Genomic DNA, 24,682 nt, shown 5'->3' with positions numbered 1-24,682 from the left:
AGAAAGCAGGATTTCCCAGTGGCCACACATTTTAATTCCACGTCCCATTCCCATTCTGATATGTCTATCCATGGCCTCCTCTACTGTCAAGATGAAGCCACACTCAGGTTGGAGGAACAACACCTTGTATACTGGCTGGGTAGCCGCCAACCTGATGGCATGAACATTGACTTCTGTAACTTCCATTAATGCCCCTCCTCCCCTTCTTACCCCATCCCTGACATATTTAGTTGTTTGCCTGTTCTCCATCTCCCTCTGGTGCTTCTCTCTCTCCTCTCCTCCCCCCCCCCCCCCACCCCAAGGCTTGCCGTCCCATGATCCTTTCCCTTCTCCAGCTCTGTATCACTTTCGCCAATCACCTTTCCAGCTCTTAGCTTCATCCCACCCCCTCTGGTCTTCTATAATTTTGCATTTCCCCCCTCCCCCCACTACTTTCAAATCTCTTACTATCTTTCCTTTCGGTTAGTCCTGACGAAGGATCTCGGCCCGAAACGTCGGCAGTGCTTCTCCTTATAGATACTGTCTGGCCTGCTGTGTTCCACCAGCATTTTGTGTGTGTGGTTCGAATTTACAGCATCTACAGATTTCCTCGTGTGTTTGCTCTTGAAAAATATTTTTAAGTAGATTTGAACCCTAATGGTTTCATACAATGCTACATGTTTGTACTGTTTTTTTTACACTTCCTATTTTAATTTTTCTAACAAAATTTAAAGATCTCTACATGTTTGGACTGCAAACTGCAGTTGATTTTTGTTGGATTCTTGCAGTGTGGACATGCACTCAGTCAACACAGTAAAACTATCCATGTCAGTACAATGACATGCTCGAGTCATTTTGTGCTCTTCAAAAATGTTTTAACTGAATAGTTTAATTTGCAACCAGCAAAGCAGTCTGGTAACATCTGTCATTATGATTTTACTTGATGGAACTGTGGTTTCAAAATGATGGTTTATTCCAAATACTTCAAACATTTATTAAAGAAATGAGTTAGGTAGTCTACAGAATATTTGCACATTTAATCGATAGTAGAAGTAAGTCCAGCTTTTTCATGTGATCTAAATATAGCCATTTTCTTGCACGTTAATATTCTGGACCTTGGTGAATAACCACTTCATAAAATCTTTATACAATATAATCACTAGGTAAACAGTTATTAAACAATGTATATTAACAAGGTTTAAAAATTCAATGTTCAGAGAATAGTAATTTGAGTAGTTGAGTTTTGCTTCATTCCTTCATACCAAAGTCGGTCAGCTGCCTCATAGGCTAAACGACCTTTTTCACCTGCATAATAAAATAAGCAAAATGTTAAGAGGTCCTTTTGTTAAAATAATTCTTAGTTTATATACATGCAGTTTGACTACTTTTCATTTTTTTTATCCAGTTGTAAAATTTTTGAGCAGTATGCTTTGACTTTTACAAAATTGCATTTATAAGATTTGGCCTGGAAACAAGCCCTTCGACCCACCACATGCGTTCACTCATCTTACATCATTTTATTCTCCTGGCATAGTAACATAGCTTAGTGTAGAGGTCGAGTCAGGAACATTCAGGCCGTGACCCTGTTAATCTGAAAGGAAACCAATCCTGCCCTGACATTATGTGCCAGACCAAGCAATCCAGTGAGTGGTAAAAGGATAAAACCCACTGGATATCATGAAAGTCGTAAGCCGCAACATTGAAGGCTTCAGCCATAGTAAAGCAAAAATCCTGGCAAACTTAAAACTGGACATCTTGTGCATACAAGAAACGCATAGGCTGAATAACCAACCCTATGTGCCAGGAATGCTCTTGGCTATTGACAACCCTCGCCAAACTTACGGATGTGTAATCTTTGTTAAAGATAAATCTATAGTAATGAGCACATCAAACATCCAAGCTGGCTCAATGGAACTTCTGAAAGTTGAAACAAAACACATAAATATCATCTTGGTCTACAAACCCCCGAATGAACCATTCATGTGGCCACCTAACCTAGATCTCCAGGACAAAATGTATCTCATTATGGGTGACTTTAATAGCCATTGCACCAGCTGGGGGTACAAATGATGATGCAAATGGAGAAGTTGTATCATGGGCTTTAAACAACAGCCTTGAGCTGCTATACAAGTCAAATGACACCCCTACCTTCCAAGTGCCAGATGGAGAAAAGGATACAACCCAGACCTTGCCTTTGTTACCTTGGCAAGCTCCAACCTTTTCACATGAACAGTCCTCCAACGTCTACCCAAATCCCAACACCATCCAGTCCAGGTAGAATCCCTTCCAGTTCTGAGACCTGTACCATCAAAGTACATTGATGAAGGAAGAGCAGTAGATAGTGTATGTGGATTTCAGCAAGGCATTTTCAAGGCTTATTGAGAAAGTAAGGAGGCATGGGATCCGAGGGGAAATCACTTTGTGGATCCAGAACTGGCTTGCCCACAGAAGGCAAAGAGTGGTTGCAGATGGGTCATATTCTGCATGGAGGTCGATCACCAGTGAAGAGCCTCAGGGATCTACTCTGGGACCCTTGCTCTTCATGATTTTTATAAATGGCCTGGATGAGGAAGTGGAAGGATGGGTTATTAAGTTTGCTGATGACACAAAGGTTGGAGGTGGTGTGAATAGTGTGGAGGGCTGTCAGAGGTTACAGCGGGACATTGATAGGTTGCAAAACTGGGCTAAGAAGTGACAGATGGAGTTCAACCCAGATAAGTGTGAAGTGGTTCAATTTGGTAGGTCAAATATGATGACAGACTATAGTATTAATGGTAAGACTTGCCAGTGTGGAGGATCAGAGGGATCTTGGGGTCTGAGTCCATAGGATGCTCATAGCAGCTGTGCAGGTTGACGCTGTGGTTAGCAAGGTGTACAGTGTATTGGTCTTCATTAATCATGGAATTGAATTTAGGAGCCGAGAGATGATGTTGCAGCTATATAAGACCCTGATCAGATCCCACTTGGAGTACTATGCTCAATTCTGGTCGCCTCACTACAGGAAGGATGTGGAAACCATAGAAAGAGTGCAGAGGAGATTTACAAGGTTTGGGGAGCATGCCTTATGAAAACAGGTTGAGTGAACTCGGGCTTTTCTCCTTGGAGCGATGGAGGATGAGAGGTGACCTGATAGAGGTGTATAAGATGATAAGCGGCATTGATCATGTGGATAGTCAGAAGCTTTTTCCCAGGGCTGAAATGGTTGCCATGAGAGGGCACAGGTTTAAGGTGTTGGGAGTAGGTACAGAGGAGATGCCAGGGGTAAGTTTTTTACTCAGAGGTGAGTGTTCTGGAATAGGCTGCTGGCAACGGTGGTGGAGGTGGACTCAATAGGGTCTGTTAAGAGAATTATGGATAAAAAGAATAGAGGGCTATGGGAAGTCTATTAATTTCTAAGATAGGGACATGTTCAGCACAACTTGGTGGGCTAAAGGGCCTGTATTGTGCTGTAGGTTTCCATGTACCTACCAAGATTTTACCTGAGAAAAGCAAATTGGACATCTTTTGCCGAATCCCTTGATCAACTTAAGGACACTATACCACCAGAACTTGATCATTATGATGAATTTGTCTGACTAATCTGGAAAGTTGCACAGCAGAACATACCCAGAGGCTGCAGAACCAAATATATTCAGGGATTGACTAGTGATATCAAGCAAAGTTCTGATGAGTATGTCAACTTATACGACCAAGACCCATTTGGTCAAGACACAATTGAAATGGGAGAGTCAGTTCTATCCTTACTGAGCCAAGAGAGACAACAGCATTGGCAGGAACTGATAGAAAACACAGACATGACCAAGAACAGTAAAAAGGCATGGGCATCTGTTCAGAAACTCAACTCAGACAATAGACCACCACAAAGAATTGCTGCCGTAACACCCATCAGGTTGCCCAACAACTAATACCAAATGGTCAACCAAATAACAAGGAATGGAGGCAAAACAGAAAGCAACATCAGGAGATGGAGTCAGCTCTCTCAAATTGGAATAACAACTTCCTACCTCTCACCCTAAAAGAATTAAAGGATGAAGTATCACAGATAAATTCCAACAAAGCTGCTGGCACAGATGGGATTCTTAATGAATTCCTTAAACATCTTGGGCCTAAAGCTCTCCACTGGCTTCTGTCCCTTCTTAACAATTGTCTAGGATCATTAAAAATACCTTAAAAAAAAGTGGAGAAGAGCCAAAGTTCTTACTCTCCTAAAACCCAATAAAGACCCCAACATTCCTAAAAATTACAAAATGATTTCCTTGCTCTGCACCCTCTATAAATATACTCTTCAAGAGACTCGTACTGAAAAGAATATCCCCCTTAGTTGAAGATCTTCTAACACCAGACCAAGCCGGGTTCAGGCCAGGCCACTCTTGCTGCGGTCAAGTCCTGAGCTTAATCCAGTATATTGGGATGGCTTTGAAATGTGACAAATTACAGAGGCAGTATTTGTCAACTTAACAGCAGCATACGACGCTGTGAATCACAGAGGCCTTCTACTGAAATTATCTAAAATGTTAAAGAACGAAACCACAGTCAAGGTACTAAGAAGCCTCCTAGAAAATCGCAGGTTTTATGTAGAACTGAATGGAATTAAGAGTTGGAGGCGTCCACAAAAGAACAGACCACCACAGGGATCAGTCCTGGCACCTCTACTATTTAATGTTTACACAAACGACCAACCAACCTTTCCTAAAACAAACAGGTTTATCTATGCTGATGACCTATGCATAGCAACAGAAGCTAACTCCTTCCAAGAAGTTGAAGTACAACTTATAGCAGTCCTCGAAGCAATGAAGCAGTATTATGAAAAATGGTCCCTGAACCCAAATCCATCAAAAACTCAAGTGTGTGCATTCCACCTGAGGGATCGAGAACCAGCTCGGAAACTCAAGATCTTCTGGTGTGGGAAGGAGCTCGAACACTATCCGACTCCAATTTACCTGGGCGTGACACTGAATAGGACGGTCTCATTTGCCACTCACATCCAAAAACTCCGAGGGAAAGTTGGCTCTCATAATCCTTTAAAAATTAGCAGGCACGAAATGCTCACACACTTAGATCAACTGCCCTAGCTCTCTGCTATGCACCTGCAGAATACTGTGCACCTGTGTGGGGAAGATCAGCCCATGCAAAGAAAATAGACCCATTGCTTAACAAAGCCTGCTGAATAATCATGGGCACACTGTGCCCCACACCCACTAACATCATTTACAGACTTGCAGGCATTGCTCCCCAGAGATCTGAAGACACACTACAACAAAAATTGAAAAAGGTAAACAGAATTCAGATCCATGGCACCCACTACATCATCATATGCCAGTTTCTAACCGCATAAAATTAGGAAAAGCTTTGCTACAGTGGAGGAACTACTGCACGGAACATCCCCCCCCCCCCCCAAACATTCAGGATTGACCCCTGGTAACAAACAGAAGCCAGAAACCAACCAAACAATACATTTGAAGACCCGGCAGAAATGTTGCCAGACCCCGGGGGCACTGCTTGACAGACGGAAGTGGTGCACTCTCAACAGAGCGCGAGCGGGAGTTTGTAGGACGGGAGACAATATGGTGAAGTGGGGTTTAAAGACCAGTGAATCCTGTGAGTGTGGTGAAAGAGATTGAGAGGGGATCTGATTGAAACATAAAATTATTAAGGGATTGGACAAGATAGAGGCAGGAAATATGTTCCAGATGCTGGGAGAGTACAGTACCAGATGGCATGGTTTGAGAATAAGGGGTAGGTCATTTAGGACAGATTTAAGGAAAAACTTCTTCTCCCAGAGAGTTGTGGGGGTGTGGAATGCACTGCTTCGGAAGGTAGTGGAGGCCAATTCCCTGGATGCTTTCAAGAAGGAGCTAGATAGTTATCTTATGGATAGGGGAATCAAGGGATATGGGGACAAGGCAGGAACCGGGTATTGATAGTAGTTGATCAGCCATGATCTCAAAATGGCGGTGCAGGCTCGAAGGGCCGAATGGTCTACTTCTGCACCTATTGTCTATTGTCTATTGAAAGGGTGCAGAACATTGAACATGTTCTGCGCAACTGCCCACTCTCACCTGATCTAGCTGACACTGACCTGCTCAACATCAACCAAACAACATTAGAGTGGCTGGCTGTCAGGTGTGAAAAGCTATGAATGAATGAGTGTAACGCTGTACAGGGCCTGGGATTAGATGATCAGTGTTCATTTCCCACTACTGCCTCTAAGGAGTTTGTACATTCTTTCTGTGACTGCATGTTTCCTCCAGGTGCTCCAGTTTCCTCCCACATTACAAAGACATACAATTAGAGTTGTGAACATGCGATGCTGGTATTGGAAACATGGCAACCCTTACATACTACCTCCAGCACATCCTAGGTCTGTGTTGGACATTAACACAAAATGATGTATTTCACTGAATGTTTTAATGCAATTATGAATAAAGTTAATCCCTTCTCTATAGCCCTATCAACCAAGCTTCTACCACTCACCTTTACATAAGAAACAATTTATTGTGGTTAATTAATCTAGCAACCTGTCTGATTTTTGTTGTATGTAGAATGAAAATGGAGCACCCAGAGTAAACCTGTAAGAGCACAGAGAAGGAATGCAACAGCTAAAGTCATGATTGAACCTGGACCTCTGGCACTGAAGTGGAGGCCCTATTCCATGAACACTGCCCTGTCCCATACTCGGTTTTCTGACACAGTAAACTGCCATGTTGGCATAGCAGTGAGCTCAATGTTCTTACATTTCGGGGCTTCAAAGTTCAATTCTGGGGCCCTCTAAGACAGTTTGTATGTTCTTCCCATGTGTGCTTGAGTTTCCTCCCACAGTCCAAAGATTAGTAGGTTGATTGGTCATTGGAAATTGTCCAATGATTAAACTAAGGTAGGTGGGTTGTGAGGCAGTGCGGCTTTTTGAGCAGGAAGAAACTATTCCGTGCCGTATCTCGAAATTTTAAAAAAGTAAATTTTCGAAAAAATCATTATTAAATTAATTCTCCCATCCAGTCGAATAGGTATTAATCTATTTAAATAAAACCCTGCAGCAGAGGTAAGTTTTAAAGTCTTTTAAAATAAATAACAAATGTGGGCAAGAATGGAGTTCAGATAAGAGCACCAGAATGCATGACTACCAACTATGGAATAATTAAAACCAGCTGCACAGGTGTCCCCTGAGTTCAAAGATGATAAGGCCATGGAAACTTTATATCTTAAGAACTTCTGAATTCCAATTTTTGCTTATTTGCAAATAACTGGAGAACATGGAGATTGGCTAAAACACGGATTTGTAAGACAGAAGCCGGATAAGCCATTTGAGCCATTGAGACTGCTCCACCATTCCATCATGGTTGATTTTATTATCGTTCTCAACCCTTTTCACTGTCCTCTCTCTGTAACTTTTAATGCCCTAAACAGCCTTCTATTCACCAGTCCTACTGCTTCATTTTGCATTGTAAAATGCTGTGCTAAAATCCATGTAGAGTACATCAAATGCATTGCCATCGTTACTCATTCTTGCTACCTCAAAAAAAATCTATTAGACAGAAACTTCCCTTAACAAATCCTGAAATACATAGTTGTATTCCACTTGAAAAAATTACGTATAATCTAAGAAATGAATATGATATACTTTTGGAAAATTTGGTTCCCATACTTAAAAAAAATAGGATTAAATACATAGGTCCTTTGAAGATAAAATTATAGTAATTGAAGAAAGTAAAAATAAATATCAAAATTATTTTGAACTCCATGGAGCATGTGGGGATCCTCCAATATCCAGGCAATCCTTCTCTTCTTTCCTTTTTTTTTCTTTCTTTAGATAAGGGTTAAGGGGGGGGGAGGGTCAATATTATTTTTCTTACTATTTTATTACCACATTTATTCTTTGTAATTTCTAAAATTTAATAAATAAATAATATTTTTTAAAAAAAACAAATCCATGCTGACTGTAACTGATTAGTCTCTGGATAAATGGTTTACGTTTCTCAGATTGAATCCAATAATTTAAAAAAATATGCCTCAATTTATTCTGTCCAGCCTTTTGAGCATCAGCACGATGTTTGTTAGCATCTCTCCTGCAGCCTTGGAGGGATGAAACCTGATAAATAGATCTGCCTTTCTTCCCTTACTGCTTTGAATCAATCACAATTCAATTTATTTGCTTTTTAAGGTTTAATACTTCCCTGAAGACAATTAATGGAGACTAGGACATTATTAGATAGATTAAACGGCCCAAGTTAAACTGGAGTTTGGAATCACAAAAGGTGAATGTCAATTACCGAGGCTATGGGAAGAGACTGAAGATGTCTTTAAAGATAATTATAAAATTGGGCAGCAAAGAATAGGATTTTGAATAAATTGTAGGGTAGAGCAGGATGAGAAAGTTAAAAGAAGAGATTCAAGGGGGCCAATTAAAAGAATTTGAAGACAACAGGAATGGCAGAATTTGAGAGATCTTTCCCTGGAAATATGTGATAACCACTATACACGTTTATTTGGTTCAGCAACAATATTATGCAAAAATATTATGAATATAATAATACACATGGCTCATTTGCAAATCTCTGCAGTAGACCAACTAGAAAACAGTTGATTTGAATTTATGAAGGTACCATGTTCTATTCCAGCCAAGGTCAGTTTGCACAACCCGAATCAGACTCCGAATGGAGCACAGGAAATTTGGCCCTCGCTCATTACCAAGCTGCCTCAACTGAATGTGGATGCTACTGTTCATTGACTGTCTTTCTGAGAGAATACAGTTTAAAGAAATGGTAAATGTTGCCATTTCAGTGATGTATTATAAAGGAGATAGCACAGGGTTAAACAGGTGAGCAGAAGGGAAAACACCATTACCAAATGACAGGAGGGTTTCTCTTGCTGCATTGTGAACTTGTGCTGCTTGAGAGTGGCATAAGCTGGTGATTTGTTCAATGCTTTCCACAGCCTAGAAGGAAAATTAAAAACAAGATTGGTGTTTGGTGTAATTTATTAAACTTTAAAGCATAAATAATGCATACGTACAACCTAAGCATTTCCCAAATTTTGAATTCTGACCATAGCAGCTTGATAATGCAGACCATGGTTTTCAGCCATCTACTGGTCCCTTCATAGCAAGAAAATGCCATGTTGCCATTCAATTGCTTGGGCTGAAACTAAAAATCTAATTTGCTAATAATACCCACACAAGAAGTGCTACAAATAATTGCAGTGAGATTCCATGTAACAGCAATAGCTTCATCAAATAGTTATATTTCAATCAAGTTTTGAAATAGAAATTTGTTTTTATAAATACTGTATTTGGCAAGTCATTTGGGGAAGAATTGTTGAAAGCTGAAATGGAGTGTCCATTGCTTATTGATAGCTTTACATTTAGACAGATTAGGAGAATGGGCAAAGAAGTGGCAGATGGAATACAGTGTCAGAAAGTGTATGATAATCATGCACTTTGATAGAAGAGCTGGAAAGGGACTTGGGAGTTCTTGTGCAGGATTTCCTAAAGGTTGATTTGCAGGTTGAGTCGGTGGTGAGGAAGGCAAACGCGATGTTAGCATTCATTTCAAGAGGACTAGAACTTAAAAGTAAACACAAAGTACACCGCAGCTGCTGTGGTCAAATCAACACGTACAAACAAGCTGGATGAACTCAGCAGGTCAGGCAGCATCAGTTGAAACGAGCAGTCAACGTTTCCGGCCGAGACCCTTCATCAGGACTGAAGGAAGGGGCAGGGACCCTATAAAGAAGGTGGGGGGAGGGTGGAAGGTGCCAGGTGAAAAACCAATTAGAGGAAAGATCAAGGGGTGGGGGAGAGTCCTTCTTCAGTCCTGACAAAGGGTCTTGGCCCGAATCGTTGACTGCTCGTTTCAAAGGATGCTGCTCGACCTGCTGAGTGCATCCAGCTTGTTTGTACGTGTAGAATATAAAAGCAAGGATGTAATGTTGAGACTTTATAAAGCACTGGTGAGGCCTCACTTGGAGTATTGTGAGCAGTTTTGGGCCCCTTATCTTAGAAAGGTTGTGCAGAAGCTGGAGAGAATTCAAAGGAGGTTCACGAAAGTGATTCCAGATTTGAACGGCTTATCACATGAAGAACATTTGATGGGTCTGTATTCACTAGACCTATATTCACTGGAATTCAGAAGAATGAGGAGTAAAATTCAATGAGATGAATTAAATGACGTAAGACCTTGATAGAGTGGATGTGGAGACGATGTTTCCTATGATGGGAGATTCTAAAATTAGAGGACACAGCCTCAGAATAGAGGGGCATCCTTTTGGAACAAAGATGAAGGAGGAATTTCTTTAGCCAGAGTGGGGAATGTGTGGAATTCATTGCTACAGGCAGCTGTAGAGAGGAAGTCTATGTATATTTAAGGCAGAGGTTGATAGATTCTTGATTGGTCAGGGCATGGAGGGGTATGGGGAGCAGACAGGAGGTTGGGGCTGAGAAGGAAAATGAATCAGTCATGATGAAATTGCAGAGCAGACTCGATAGACCAAATTGCCTAATACTATTCCTATGTCTTATGTCTTATTTAATAAGAACCTTTTTAATGCAATGGGTATAAAATTTGAAGTTTTATTGCCTGCATTTTTCCAGCCCTCATCCTGCCAATTGAAGTATGGAGGTGCACTCTTGCCTCCCACCTCTTTCCTTATACCTAATGAAATCATGGTGATTCAGAGATAGTAGAACTTATAGTTTTATTCATTTTCAGCTTATGGGCATCACAGGCAAGTCAATCATTTATAGTATAACCCAAAATTTTCTTCAGAGTTGTGGACACTGTCTTGTGGCACTCCTCTTGGTGTAGATGCAATCAAAAAACAAACAAACTGAAGCACAATGATTTTATTGGGTACCAAACAAAATCATTGGCCAACTCATTGACACACGCACATTATAATAAATTTTACAAAATCTATGATACCATATCTCTGTCTTTAATCAGAGATTAATTCCCAGAAGAGACCCATGACCCTATTTTCCTTGTGCAATTTGGGCTGGGATTAGTGGAAGCGATCGGGGAGTATGCTGGCAGCAGTGGAAGTGCTATAATTCCACCCAATAAATTATCGCCCACTAACAAATGTGTAGTACAAGATTAAAAGTATAGCTTCAGTGAAATCTTAGTTGTTCATAACTGCATATAGATAGCATTTTGTACCTTTCCTTAATTGTCATTGATGTAGTATAAGCTGCCTCATTGGACAGATGCATTCCATGTGGCGAACATATTCTCATACTAGCTGAGACGTGCAATCTTGACAGAAAATATAGGAGGAACAGCAATATTTCAACATAGAGTGATACATAAGTGCAAAGGCCTGTAATTGCTTGCCTTAGAAATGCCTCTGCCTAAGAGGCAATTATAATTGCTGATGAAGAAACTTTGGTGCATTCTTGTAATATATCAAGAACAACAGTTGACTATTGAATTTATATTTCTACTGTGGCCTTGTAGGAGAAAAGTTTCAAAATCAAACCTATCATCCAAAATCTTGGCCTCTTCCATTGTCACGTCAACAGTTCTAACTAATTCAGATGTAGCTGTATACTGAATAAGAGGAGGAGCGGCCTTGAGAAGGCTTGTCAAGTTCAAACTTCATTAGTCCTCTGCCATCCACATACAGCTAATGTTGGATCACTACTATTAAGTATATGGCCTTGGCTGAGGAGTCTATCATCATCTATAGTATATTCCAATTGGAAGTAACACTAAAGCAAAGACATAATATTCACTGGCTGAAGCACATTAGTGTCCATTTCCAAGCACTGCTGTTTAGTGCCATGCTGGCTGTATAGTTGAACTGGGAAGGACAGAGCTGCCACCCTTGCTTATGGCAATTGGTAAGAAAACTAACAGAAGTGATAACTATCCCTAACCTTAGTCTTAATGTTCTACTTATTGCAGATATATTTCCCAGTAACTTCATTGGTGGATGCAACAAATACAGCTTTCACACCCATCCTGAGTGACCCCTCTGCCATGCCAAAAGGGATGAATTTAGAACTTGTCAAGTGACTCAAGTCTTCTATGAGGTGTTAAAGGGCCATTACCAGCACCGTACATCTGGGGCGCCATGGTAGTGCAGCAGTTGGCGTGACATTATCACTGCTCAGATGTCAGAGTTCAATTCTGACGCCGTCTGTAAGGAGGTCGTACATCCTCCCGCATGAATGCATAGGTTTTTCAGATGGTCTGGTTTCCTCCCCCATTCCAAAGAGATACTATTTAATTGGACATTGTAAATTGTCCTGTGATTTTGCTACAGCTCAATAGGTAGGTTGCTGGGCGGTGAGACACGTTGGGCCAGTAGGGTCAGCTCCACATTGTATCTCTAAATAATTAAATAAATAAAAATCTTCATCTCTGTTTTGAAGGGAAATGGCTTTATTGTAAGGCTGTGCCCTCAGATCCTAGACTCTCTTACTAATAGAAACGTCATCTTGATGTCCACTCAATCTGGGCCTTTCAGTATTTAGTAGGTTTCAATGGGATGCCCTTCTCATCCTTCTGAACTCCAATGAGTACAGGCTCAAAGCTATCAAACACACCTGATAGGTTAAGCATTTCATTCCTAGGATCATTCTTGGGAACCTCCTCTGGATCCTCGGCAGGATCAACACATTGTTCCAAAATGAATACTAACATTGTATTTGTCTTCTTTACTACTAATTCAATCTGCTAGTTAACTTTGATGGAATCCTGCAGGAGGACTCCTAAGTCCATTTGCATCTCTGATTTCCAAATTCTCTACCTGTTTAGAAAATAATCTACACCTTTATTCTTTCTACCAAAGCGTATAACCCACAATTCCCAATGCTTCAGTCCATCTACCATGTCTTTATCCACACTCCTCTCCTGTCCAAATCATTCTGCAGATTGCCTGCCTCAATAACATTCACTACCCTCCTCCTAGCTTGGAATCATCTTTGACCTTAACCACAATGTCATCAGTTCCTTTGTCCAGATGATTAACCTGTGAAGTTGTGGTCTCAACTGTGACTGGCAGAACTCTACTAGACATTGGCAGCCATCCTGAAAAGGACCCCTTTATTTATCCCTTCTGCCAGTCAGTCCATTTCTGTACTTTGCCTCTGTTGGACTCTGGTGTTCTAATCCAAGATTCTTTTAGAAGTCAGGAAAGAGGCACAAAACTTGTTGATTAATGATCATTTTATTAAGAGTTGAAAGAACAGGAAAACCTGAATAGACAGTGACAGAGAAAGCTAAGATTACAGAAGCAAAGAAGGTTAAGATGGCGCTGCTTGATGTTTAGCTTTTTTTATACCCATAGAGATAAGAAAAATTCCATTCAAATCTATAAATGAGATTTAATCAATTACAAAATGCTTATTTAATACTGCAGTAGCAAGTTTACCAATGAGAAAACACTTACTCATTTAGTGCAGGTCAAAGAAGCTTCCAGAGCTTTCCAGACTTGTACTTTGTATAGCTACTAGAGGCATATTAAACTGTTACATGCGTATAAGACTACTTAAAATACAAGCAGATAATTAATTGTGAAACTGAAAAGAAAATAATTACACAGTCTAATCTAAAAGATAAACTATTGGATCCAACACCTCCAACCCCATGGACTTCTGTTGAGTCTCAGTCTGGTGGAAATGATACACAAGGTTGCATCAGTGCTAAAGAGGAGAAACAGCATGCTAATGCAAGAAATTACCAATCCCAAATCAACTGATCAGATTTGTGATCAGCAGTGCTATTATATACAATGATGACTGCAGTGAATACATCAACAGTTCAATGAGAGGAGAAGGTCCTATGAGCTTCCAGATCCTCAATGAAGGACAATGTTGATGAATTTCCAACTATTCAGCCAGTGCCAGTATTTGGATGTGTCCTTCCCTTGAGATTTCCACCATTACAGAATGGGATTCTCAATCAATTTGATGCACTTTGTAAAATCTGAAAATGGCTAAACATACTAGATTCAGCAAAGACAGGGGGCATTTTTGTAACACCGTAATTGTAGAGCTGAAGGATTGTATATTATAATTAGCTGCATCTCCATTAAGCTGTTCATCAACTTGACAGAGGAAAATAAGCAGGTTTATACTTAACAAAAGAAACAGGACAAATTCAATTTGACCTGTAAATTCTCCACTCCATAAGATCATATGACATAGGAGCAGAATCAGGCCATTTAGGCTATGAGTTTATTCTGCCATCACATCATGGCTGATCTATTATCCTTCTCAACCATAATCTTTGCCACCCTTTCTAGTCAAGAATCTATCAATTTCCACTTTAAATCTACTCAATGACGTGGCATCTGCAGCCATCTGTGGTAAAGAATTCCACAGATTCACCACCATCCAGCTAAAGAAATTCCTTCTCATCTCTATTCTAAAGGAATGTCCCTCAATTCTGAGGATGCGCACTCTGGTCCTAGATTCCCCTACTATAGGAAACATCCTCTCCCTATTCACTCTATCTAGGTGTTTCAATATTCAATAGGTTTCAATGTTCTTCTAAACTACATCAAGTACAAGACCAGAGCCATCAAACGCCCTTCATATGTTCATCGTTTCATTCCTGAAATCATTCTTGTGATCCTCCTCTGGACCCTCATAAAACCAACAATCTTTTCTTAGATAAGGGGCGAAAGCTGCTCACAATACTTCTACAGCAGCAGGATCAATGCCTGATAAAGACTCATCATTACATCCTTGCTTTTATCAATCTAGTTTTCTCAAAAAGAATGCTAACATTGCATTTGCCTTCCTAACCACCAACTTAACTTGCAAATTAACCTTTAAGAAATCTTGCACAAGGACTTCCAAGTCTCTTTGCTCCTCTGATTTCTGAATTTTCTCCTATTTAGAACATACTCTACACTTATATTATTTCTACCAAAATGAATGACCATACACTTCCCTGCATCTACCACTTCTAGAAGTGGTCTCTACACCAACCCCTATGGAACACCACTAATCACTGGCAGCCAACCAGACCATGTCCCCTTTACTCCCACTCTTTGCCTCCTGCCAGACAGCCAATCTTCCATCATTCTTGTAATACCATGGGCTCTTATCTTGTTAAGCAGCCTCATTTGTGGTACATTGTCAAAGACTTACTGAAAATCCAAGCAAACAACATCCACCAACTCTTCTTTATCTATCCTGCTTGGTATTTCCTCAAGGAATTTCAACAAATTTGTCTGCAAGATTTCCCCTGAAGGAAACTACGCTAACTTTGGCTTACTTTATCATGTGCCTCCAAGTACCCTGAAACCTCATCCTAACCACTGAAGTCAGGCTAGCTGTCTTAAAATTTCCTTTCTTTTGCCTACCTCCCTTCTTAGAGTTTGGAGTGACATTTTCACTTACACATCTGGTCCCGGCAACCTATCAACGTACCTCTGGATCTTTCAGCTTCCCATGCACCTTCTCGTTATTAATAACAACTACACTCACTTCTGCCCCCTGATACTCTTGAATATTGTGAAAATTACACAAACTTCTACCCCCTGACAATTTCTGGCATGCTGCTAATGTCTTCCAAGGTGAAGACTAACGCAAAGAACTTAATAAGTTTGTCCGCCATTTCTTTGTTCCCTACTACCACCTCACTAGCATCATTTTTTAGTGGTTTGATATCACCTTTCACCTTTCTTTTACTCTGAAAATATTTTTTTTTCCTTTTTGCTTTTTTAGTTGAATTTTGTTGGTTTTTTAAAACTTCCCACTGATTTTTGAAATATATGCTCTCTCTTTTGCTTTTTTGCTGTCTTTGACTTCCCATGTCTGACACATTTGCCTCATCTTCTCTTTAGAATACTTCTTCTATGGGATGTATCAATCCTGCACTTTCCAAATTGCTCCCAGAAACTCCAGCCACTGCTGCTCTGTTGTCATCCCTGCTAGTGTCCCCTTCCATTCAACTTTGGCCAACTCCTCTCTCATGCCGCTGTAATTTCCTTTATTCCACTATAATACCGATACATCTGATTTTAGCTTCTCCCTGCAAAGTGAAGAAATGTGTTATCGATGTGCTGTCCACAGTAGTATTTTTGTACTGTTACTCTTTTTAAAATTCAAGCCCTTAAATTGACAATATTGACTTTAAAAAAATTATAGGCATGTCATGTTTTGTGTACTAAAACTTTAGTTCAAGCAAAACCAGAAGAATTAAGCCCCTCAAGCCTGTACTGCCATTCAATATGATCATTGCTGATCTAATAATGACCTTGACACTGCTCTCTTCTGCTGACTTTAGTACCTGTGATGCCACTTTTAAGGAATTACTGATCTGTATTCCCTGATCCCTCTGTCCTACACACTCCCCAGTACCCTACTGCTTACCGTGTAAATTCTACCCTTTTTACGTCATCTGCTTTAATTTAGGAATCAACCTACGGAACCTGGTCTGTGCTGCTTGCAGGGCAAGGAAGTCAATCCTTAATTATGGTGACACAATCACGTGTGCTACTCTTATGGCAATTTCAGCAGCACTCTGTATGAAAATGTTCTTACTTGTAAACTCTGTATCATTTACAACATTCCATCAGCTTCTAAAATATCTTCAATTCCTGACTTTTTTCTATTGCATGTACAAAGACACCCAGATACCTTTGCACCACATTTTACAGTCTCTTAGTTTTAATAATAATTTACTTTTCTTCAATCTTCTAAACTTCACATTTTCTTCCATTATATCTCTTGTCTATTTACTTAACCTTTTCATAGCCTTTTGAAGGCTTTATATCCTTCTCACAGTTTGAAAATCCATCTGGATTTATGGTGTATGATTGCCAGAGATATGTTAATGCTACTGGTACTAGCACAAGATCCCAATTTACCTTCAGCTGCTTAAGTGCCAGGCAGGCAGCTCTTCGTTGTTGTATGTCTCTTTCTTGCAAGATTTCTGTGTAGTAGGCCAAAGCCTAAGAAATATACAATTAGTTAGTCAGTTATGAGTCATTAAAATTACATTTAGGTTAATTATATCGAATCCACAGCACAAATACGCACTAAGAGTTATTGTAAGAGAAACAGAGTTAATAGTTCAGGTTCAAGACTCTTCCTCAAAACTGGTAAAAAGGGAAAACAGGAGGGATTAACTGGGCAGGAGGTAGGGAAAGATAAATTACAATTCACTTCTGGAGGAATAGACAAACACATGTATACTTAAGGACAAAAACTTGCGCCTGTGTATGCATAACCTCACATTTATCAGGCGAGCTGCTAAGGAAGCCTATGCCCTTGATACATTCACTTGTACAGTTCCAGAGTTACTGGTAAACCACATACGAAGCACTGTGATTTATAGTCATTGAGATTAACAGACTTGGGTAGCAGGTAGACGAGGAAGCTTGTCTTCCTTGGGTAGACAAGGAAGCTTGTTGTCAAATCAGGTACAAATGGAAACTAAAGAGACAAAGATAATAGATAAGGAATAAAAAGAAAAGAAGTGACAAGTTTAATTTTTCAAAACAATTAGGAATGGCACTAGAAGTAATCGTTTGGTTTCATGGCAAAAGTGATTGATTAGCTGCCAATATCAATCATATCAACAAAAAATGCTTGTACATAATTTTCTGTGGTGAATATACTAGGTGAAGTATGTGAAAAAGCAGTAACATCATGAAAAACTTGCAAAGGCTTTTTCACAAAGCTGTCAAAATATTGGTAGAGCAGCGAGCAGCAATCTATGGATATTCATTAAAAGTTACTTGTTAATTTCTACATGATTAACTAGATGTATTATTTAGTTGCTCTCCACTATTTCAGTAGAATCTGGCCCATGTGTTAGTTCTAATGATATTGAAAGCTTCCGTTTCTTTCTAAATCCACTGTTATACCTTAATGAGGAATGTGACTAATATATCATTTTATCACCACATCCTTTTAATCCTGCTTAATCCTATCTTGTTCCTCTAGTATATCTCTTTGAAACATTTTACTTATTTAAAATTATCTGTGCAAATGTATTTTTTAATTTTATGATTTCCTTTGTATTTTGTTACTCACCCATTAAGAGAGGCATTTTTATTTCATGTGGAGGTTAAAGTGTGCAAATAGTTACATTATGAGTATACAGTACATTCAAGGCATAAATCTGCATGGATCAAATCTTAATTCTATTCATGATTTGCTATTTTACTTAACAACATTCAAGAATCAGGCTAGATCACCAAAAAGTATTTTAAGACTTCTTTATTCATAGCATGAGGATAATAACGCTTACCTTTGTTCTAAATACGTTGTTTGCTAAAGCACTTCGAAGAAAGGATGTCGCAGTTTGAGCGACTTTGGGGTTCTCATCCAACTGAAGAAAACTGATGGACTGTAATGTTTGACGAAGAGGTTGCAGTTCTGAGACCAGCTTTTCTTTTAACTTTCTCAGTGCCTTATATTTGTTTGTAGAATGTAGTGCTTCAGGCAGAAATACTAAAAGTATAAAGACCCAAAGAAGCAATATGAAAATATAGTTTTATTAAAAATATATAAAACCTTTAAGTATTCTGGATATTGTTATGTGCAACTTATCAGAAGTTCTTTTTATTTATTTACTGAGATCTAGTGTGGAATAGCCCCTTCTGGCCCTTCGATTCAAGCTGACTAGCATTCCCCATTTAATCCTAGCCTAATCACAAAACAATTTACAATGAACAATTAACTGATCATCCGGTATGCCTTTGGACTGTGGGAGGAAACCGGAGCACCCAGAGGAAATCCACACGGTCATGGGGTGAAAGTACAAACTCCTTACAAGCAGTGGCAGGAATTGAACCCGGGTCACCTGTACTGTAAAGCGCTGTGCTAACCACTGCACTACTGTGCCACCCCACGGTAGTTCTTTTGGCTCATTCACTTTTATTTTCACCACTGGGAATGTCATAATTTTATCAATGACAGCCCATTTCCCATCATGTGATCATTTCTAAAATCAAAGATTTCACCTATACTAATTCCTCCTGGTAATCACATTCCAATGTTTCTGTCCACATACTGGTATACCAAAACTTACAATAACAAAGCACACACGAGGAAATCTGCAGATGCTGGAAATTCAAACAACAACACACACAAAATGCTGGTGGAACACAGCAGGCCAGTCAGCATCTATAGGGAGAAGTGCTGTCGACGTTTCGGGCCGAGACCCTTCGTCAGGACTAACCGAAAGGAACGATAGTAAGAGATTTGAAAGAGGTGGGGGGAGGGGGAAATGTGAAATGATAGGAGAAGACCGGAGGGGGTGGGAAACAAAGCATCATTAATATATAAGAATGTTCCATGATGCTTCAGACCAGTGTCATTTGACGGTAAAGTATTTAAAGAAGATAATGTTAAATTAGGTGACCAAATGTCTGAAGTCAAAAGCTTTGAGTGTCTGCACAATGTGGAAATGGATCAAAATGGGGATTATAAACACAACTATTACTAAATATATTGGCCTGGAGCTTCTGCTAACTTGTAATGTTTTCTTCTGGTGCAGTTCGCCTGTAATCAACACATTCAGCACAAAACATCATGGAATTTCAAGTGTGATTAATGTGTAACCCAAATTGAATTTTCATATCTTTTCTACTAGTTTGAAACACAACTGCTCTGGAAATTAGTCAATCATACCCTTGTGAGCATTCATTCATGGTGTTAATTTGTGAGACTGTGAAGACAATTTAAGCTATTTTTGGTTTGAGTTAAAGCAAATTATACAGAGAGTTTTGAATATATCATTAATATTTATCCAACCTAATAAGTTTTATTAATACTGGTATACTCTTCAAGTAATTTAAAGGAATTTTCTGTTATTTAAAACCAAGACACTCACATAGTGGACTGGAGAAACATATTTGCTTAGTTTTATAAATTTAATTTCCATAGTTTTAAAACAAACATCCATAATTCCTTGAAAGTAGTGTCTTGGGTAGATAGGGTTATAAAGAGAGCTTTTGGCACATTGGCCTTCATAGACCGAAGTATTGCGTACAGGAGTTAGAATGTCATATAGGGTGTTAGTGAGGTCTATTGTTTGCAGTTCTGGTAACATTCCTACAGGAAGGATATCAATAGACAATACACAATAGCTGCAGAAGTAGACCATTCGGCCCTTCAAACCTGCACCGCCATTCTGAGATCATGGCTGATCATCTACTATCAATACCTAATTCCTGCCTTGTCCCCATATCCCTTGATTCCCCTATCCATAAGATACCTATCTAGCTCCTTCTTGAAAGCATCCAGAGAATTGGCCTCCACTGCCTTCTGAGGCAGTGCATTCCAGACCCCCACAGCTCTCTGCAAGAAGAAGTTTTTCCTTAACTCTGTCCTAAATGACCTACCCCTTATTCTCAAACCATGCCCTCTGGTACTGGACTCTCCTAGCATCTGGAACATATTTCCTGCCTCTATCTTGTCCAATCCCTTAATAATCTTATTTGTTGCAATCAGATCCCCTCTCAATCTCCTTAATTCCAGCGTGTACAAGTCCAGTCTCTCTAACGTCTCTGCGTAAGACAGTCCGGACATCCCAGGAATTAACCTAGTGAATCTACGCTGCACTTCCTCTATAGCCAGGATGTCCTTCCTTAACCCTGGAGACCAAAACTGTACACAATACTCCAGGTGAGGTCTCACCAGGGCCCTGTGCAAATGCAAAAGAATTTCCTTGCTCTTGTACTCAATTCCTTTTGTAATAAAGGCCAACATTCCATTAGCCTTCTTCACTGCCTGCTGCACTTGCTCATTCACCTTCAGTGACTGATGAACAAGTACTCCTAGATCTCTTTGTATTTCTCCCTTACCTAACTCTACAACGTTCAGATAATAATCTGCCTTCCTGTTCTTACTCCCAAAGTGGATAACCTCACACTTATTCACATTAAACGTCATCGGCCAAGTATCTGCCCACTCACTCAGCCTATCCAAGTCAATAAGATTGAAAGAGTACAAATAAAATTTACAAAGATATTCCTCAAAGTTGAGGATGTGAGTCACAGGGAAAGGTTGAATAGGTTAGGGGATTATTCCCTGAACCATAAAAGAATGAGGGGAGATTTAATATGAGGTATACAAAATTATGAGGGGTTTAGACTGGGTAAATGGGAACAATCTTTTTTTTCACTGAAGTTAGATGAGACTAGAAATAGGGATCATAGGTCAAGGGTGAAAAGTGAAATATTTAACGGGCACATGAGGGGGAACTTCTTTGCTCAGAGGGTGGAATGAACTTCTGACATAAGTCGAGAACGCAAGTTCGATTTCAACATTTTAGAGAAATTTGGATAAGTATGTGTAAGAGAGGACTATAGTTCATGAGCAGTTCATTGGGCAGAATAATAGTTCGGCACAAACTAGATGGGCTGAGGGTCATTTCTCTGTGTGGTAGTGCTCTATGACTCCATGATTCCACATGTCAGCACACATCTAAATGTATGCACCACAGAAAGCATTCTGTCTGGATGGTCAACGACTCACTATGGTGTCTGCTCTGCACGTAACCACAAAGAACTGCAGAGGGTTGTGCACACAACTCCGCACATCACTGAAAACAGCCTCCCATCAATGGACTCCGCCTGTACTCACTGACTCAGCAAAGCAGTCAAAATAATCAAAGATCCCACTAACCTCGAATATTCTCTCTTCTCCCCTCTCCCATCAAGTAGAAGACATAAAAGCCAGAAAGCACTACCACCAGGCACAAGGACAGCTTCTGGCCCACTGTTATCAAACTCCTGAACTGATCTTTTGTTCGATAAAATGGACTCTTGACCACAATCTGCCTTGATATGATCTTGCAATTTATTGTTTACCTGCACTGCACTTTTTCCTGTAGGTTTTATGCTTTATTCTGTGTAGTAATTATTTTATCTTGTTCTACCTCAATGCACTGTGTAATGATTTGATCTGTATGAACAGTATGCAAGACAAGCTGTTCAATGTATCTTCATACATGTGACAATAATATACTGATACCAATACCAAAGCTATACTGGCCACATAAAGTTATACTGATCACCATTCAATGTTAATCCCAATGGAGAATAACATTATCTATCTCCAAGAATTTTGTTCTAAAGACTGAGACTGTTTCAGCTTTCCCTAATCTCTTTTAATTTAACACCAGCTATACAAATGTAGTAAAGTTACTTCTACTATTCCGAGACAATCTATGTTAATTCTCAAATATCAATCTTAGATCATTAGATTTCTTTTAATTGCCAAATCTTAAAAAAACTTGCATGTTATAACCAATCGGAGGATCAGAGGTTGAGAGGGGCAGTAAATTTAAATTTCTGGATGTCACTACCTCAGAGGACTTGTCCTGGATCCAAAAATATAAATACAATTGCAAAGAAAGCACAACACCACCTCTACTTCCTCAGGTGTCTGCGGACATACAGCGTGTCATCAACAACTCTGGCAAACTTACAATGATGTCTGGTGGAAAGTGTGCTGACTGGCTGCATTACGACCTGGTATGGGAACACCAATGCCTTTGAGTAGAAAATCCTACAAAAAGTAGTGGATTCAGCCCAGTACATCATGGGTAAAACCCTCCCAACTACTGGGCACATCTACATGAACCATTGCTGCAGGAAAGTTTCTTACCACCCAGGCTATGCTCTTTTCTCACTGCTGCCATCAGGTAGAAGGTACAAGTACCTCAGGACTCACACCACTGGGTTCAAGAACAGTTACTACCCCTCAACCATCAGACTCTTGAACATTTATTTTACTTCTGGTGTTCCCATAACTGATGGTCTCACTTTAAGGACATTTTATCTTGTTATTTCATGCTTGTTATTTGTTGCCATTTGCTTATATTTGCATTTGCATGGTTTGTTGTCATTGATCCTATTTACGGTCACTATTCTATAGATTTGATAAGTACGCTCACAGAATCTGAGGGTCGGATGTGGTGACATGCATGTACTCCGATAATAAATTTTACTTTACACTGAACTTTGCAGCCACATCTTTCATATAAATTATCTAATTATAGAGTTGTAGGGTTTAACTTGTATATTTACACATTTGAACAAATATAAAATTTGTTTGTGTTATTTAGAGTAACACGCACAAAATACTGGAGGAACACAGCAGATCAGGCAGGATCTGTGGAAAGGAATAAAGAGTCGGCGTTTTGGGCTGAGACCGTTCAGTCAGCATTTTGTGTGTATAGCTCTGTATTTCCCACAACTGCATCTGTTATGTTTATATTTGTGTTATTCACTTGGCTAATGCTAAGAAAAATCATACAATATTTGTACAGTGCTTCAAATCGATCAATGTAAAAACAACATGAACAAATTAACATTTTTTAAAACGTAGTTCTTTTGTAAACATTCAGTTTCTTCTATTGTGGTTTTCACACCTCTGTGCCACAGATTGTATATGATTAGATTTCACTGAGTTGCAAATATCTTGTAAAGTAAAAATTATGCCACGTGTAGTATCTGAGTTCTGAGCCAACCTAGATAACATTGCTGGTTTCAACTGGAAAAGACAGTTTTTGGTTGAATTTATTACTATAATTAAGAGATCACCAAATAGGTATGCCAAGAACATAAACCATAAAAACACTGAACAACTGATAATACTAGTTAGATAACACAACGGAAGTTTAACATTCTATGATATTCAATGTGGTATATTTTAGAAGTCTGTCTCAATCTACCAAAGTTTGTTTATGAGTTTATAACTTGGCCCAAGTGCTACTACGCTGTGGCTCTAAAGCACATGGTCTATTTATACACACTTACTCCAGCTGTCTACTGTCTTCAACAAGTTGCTAGTTCTGTGTCAATGAGGTTACTGCTTTAGTTCATAATTCTGTTTTGCCCCTTGATCAGTCACACACTCAAATTCCTATACAGGGAAATACATTTCCTCTTACCTTCCTTTGCAAGGCTAATCAGATGAGTTCCAACCTGAGTAATATTGTACTTTTTAACATAGTTGAAAAACTGGAAGACTGTCACCGATTCCTCTGCAACATTAGGGCAAGGCAGTAATTCACAACAGCTGACAATCTGGTGCAGAAGTGTTCTGAATACTTGTAAAAACATGAGAATGATTAACATTAAATTTATTAACATGTTTTAATAGAATATGAAATGAAAATAATAAAAAGTGAAAGCGCAATACTGACTAAGTTAACGTGGAATATGTCTTCATATGTCAAGTCACTTCTATTGTCATTTCAACCATAACTGCTGGTACAGTACATAGTAAAAATGAGACAACGTTTTTTCAGGACCATGGTGGTACATGACACAGTACAAAAATTAGACTGAACTATGTAAACAACAACATAGAAAAAAAAACTACACTAGACTACAGACCTACCCAGGACTGCATAAAGTGCACAAAACAGTGCAGGCATTACAATAAATAATAAACAAGACAATAGGGCAGTAAGGTGTCAGTCCAAGCTCTGGGTATTGAGGAGTCTGATAGCTTGGGGAAGAAACTGTTACATAGTCTGGTTGTGAGAGCCCGAATGCTTCGGTGCCTTTTCCCAGATGGCAGGAGGGAGAAGAGTTTGTATGAGGGGTGTGTGGGGTCATTCATAATGCTGCTTGCTTTGAGGATGCAGCATGTAGTGTAAATGTCTGTAATGGCAGGAAGAGAGACCCCGATGATCTTCTCAACTGACCTCACTATCTGCTGCAGGGTCTTGCAATCGGAGATGGTGCAATTTCTGGACCAGGCAGTGATGCAGCTGCTCAGGAT

General features: G+C 39.5%; 1 protein-coding gene across 6 annotated transcripts in view; it reads right to left on the bottom strand.

Annotated features, from left to right (window-relative positions):
• Positions 1–920: 920 nt before the first annotated feature.
• LOC132399771 (RIPOR family member 3-like) overlaps positions 921–24,682 on the bottom strand; it is a 187,369-nt gene continuing 163,607 nt past the window's right edge. For 3 of the 6 annotated variants that reach the window (XM_059980503.1, XM_059980502.1, XM_059980504.1), the window contains exons 19-23: positions 23,844–24,002; positions 18,189–18,391; positions 16,801–16,884; positions 8,821–8,911; positions 921–1,284 (exon numbers count right to left, since the gene is read on the bottom strand). In XM_059980503.1, the coding sequence (XP_059836486.1) occupies positions 1,193–1,284; positions 8,821–8,911; positions 16,801–16,884; positions 18,189–18,391; positions 23,844–24,002 (629 nt within the window). In that variant the 3' untranslated portion in view covers positions 921–1,192. Of the gene's footprint in view, positions 1,285–8,820; positions 8,912–13,368; positions 15,963–16,800; positions 16,885–18,188; positions 18,392–23,843; positions 24,003–24,682 lie in introns of those variants that run through there. The other 3 variants (XM_059980505.1, XR_009514068.1, XR_009514069.1) reach the window with 3 other exon arrangements.

The sequence above is a fragment of the Hypanus sabinus genome, chromosome 9, assembly GCF_030144855.1.
Source record: "Hypanus sabinus isolate sHypSab1 chromosome 9, sHypSab1.hap1, whole genome shotgun sequence".
In the NCBI taxonomy this organism is placed as follows: Eukaryota; Metazoa; Chordata; class Chondrichthyes; order Myliobatiformes; family Dasyatidae; genus Hypanus; species Hypanus sabinus.
This window is presented reverse-complemented; position numbering and strand designations above follow the sequence as displayed.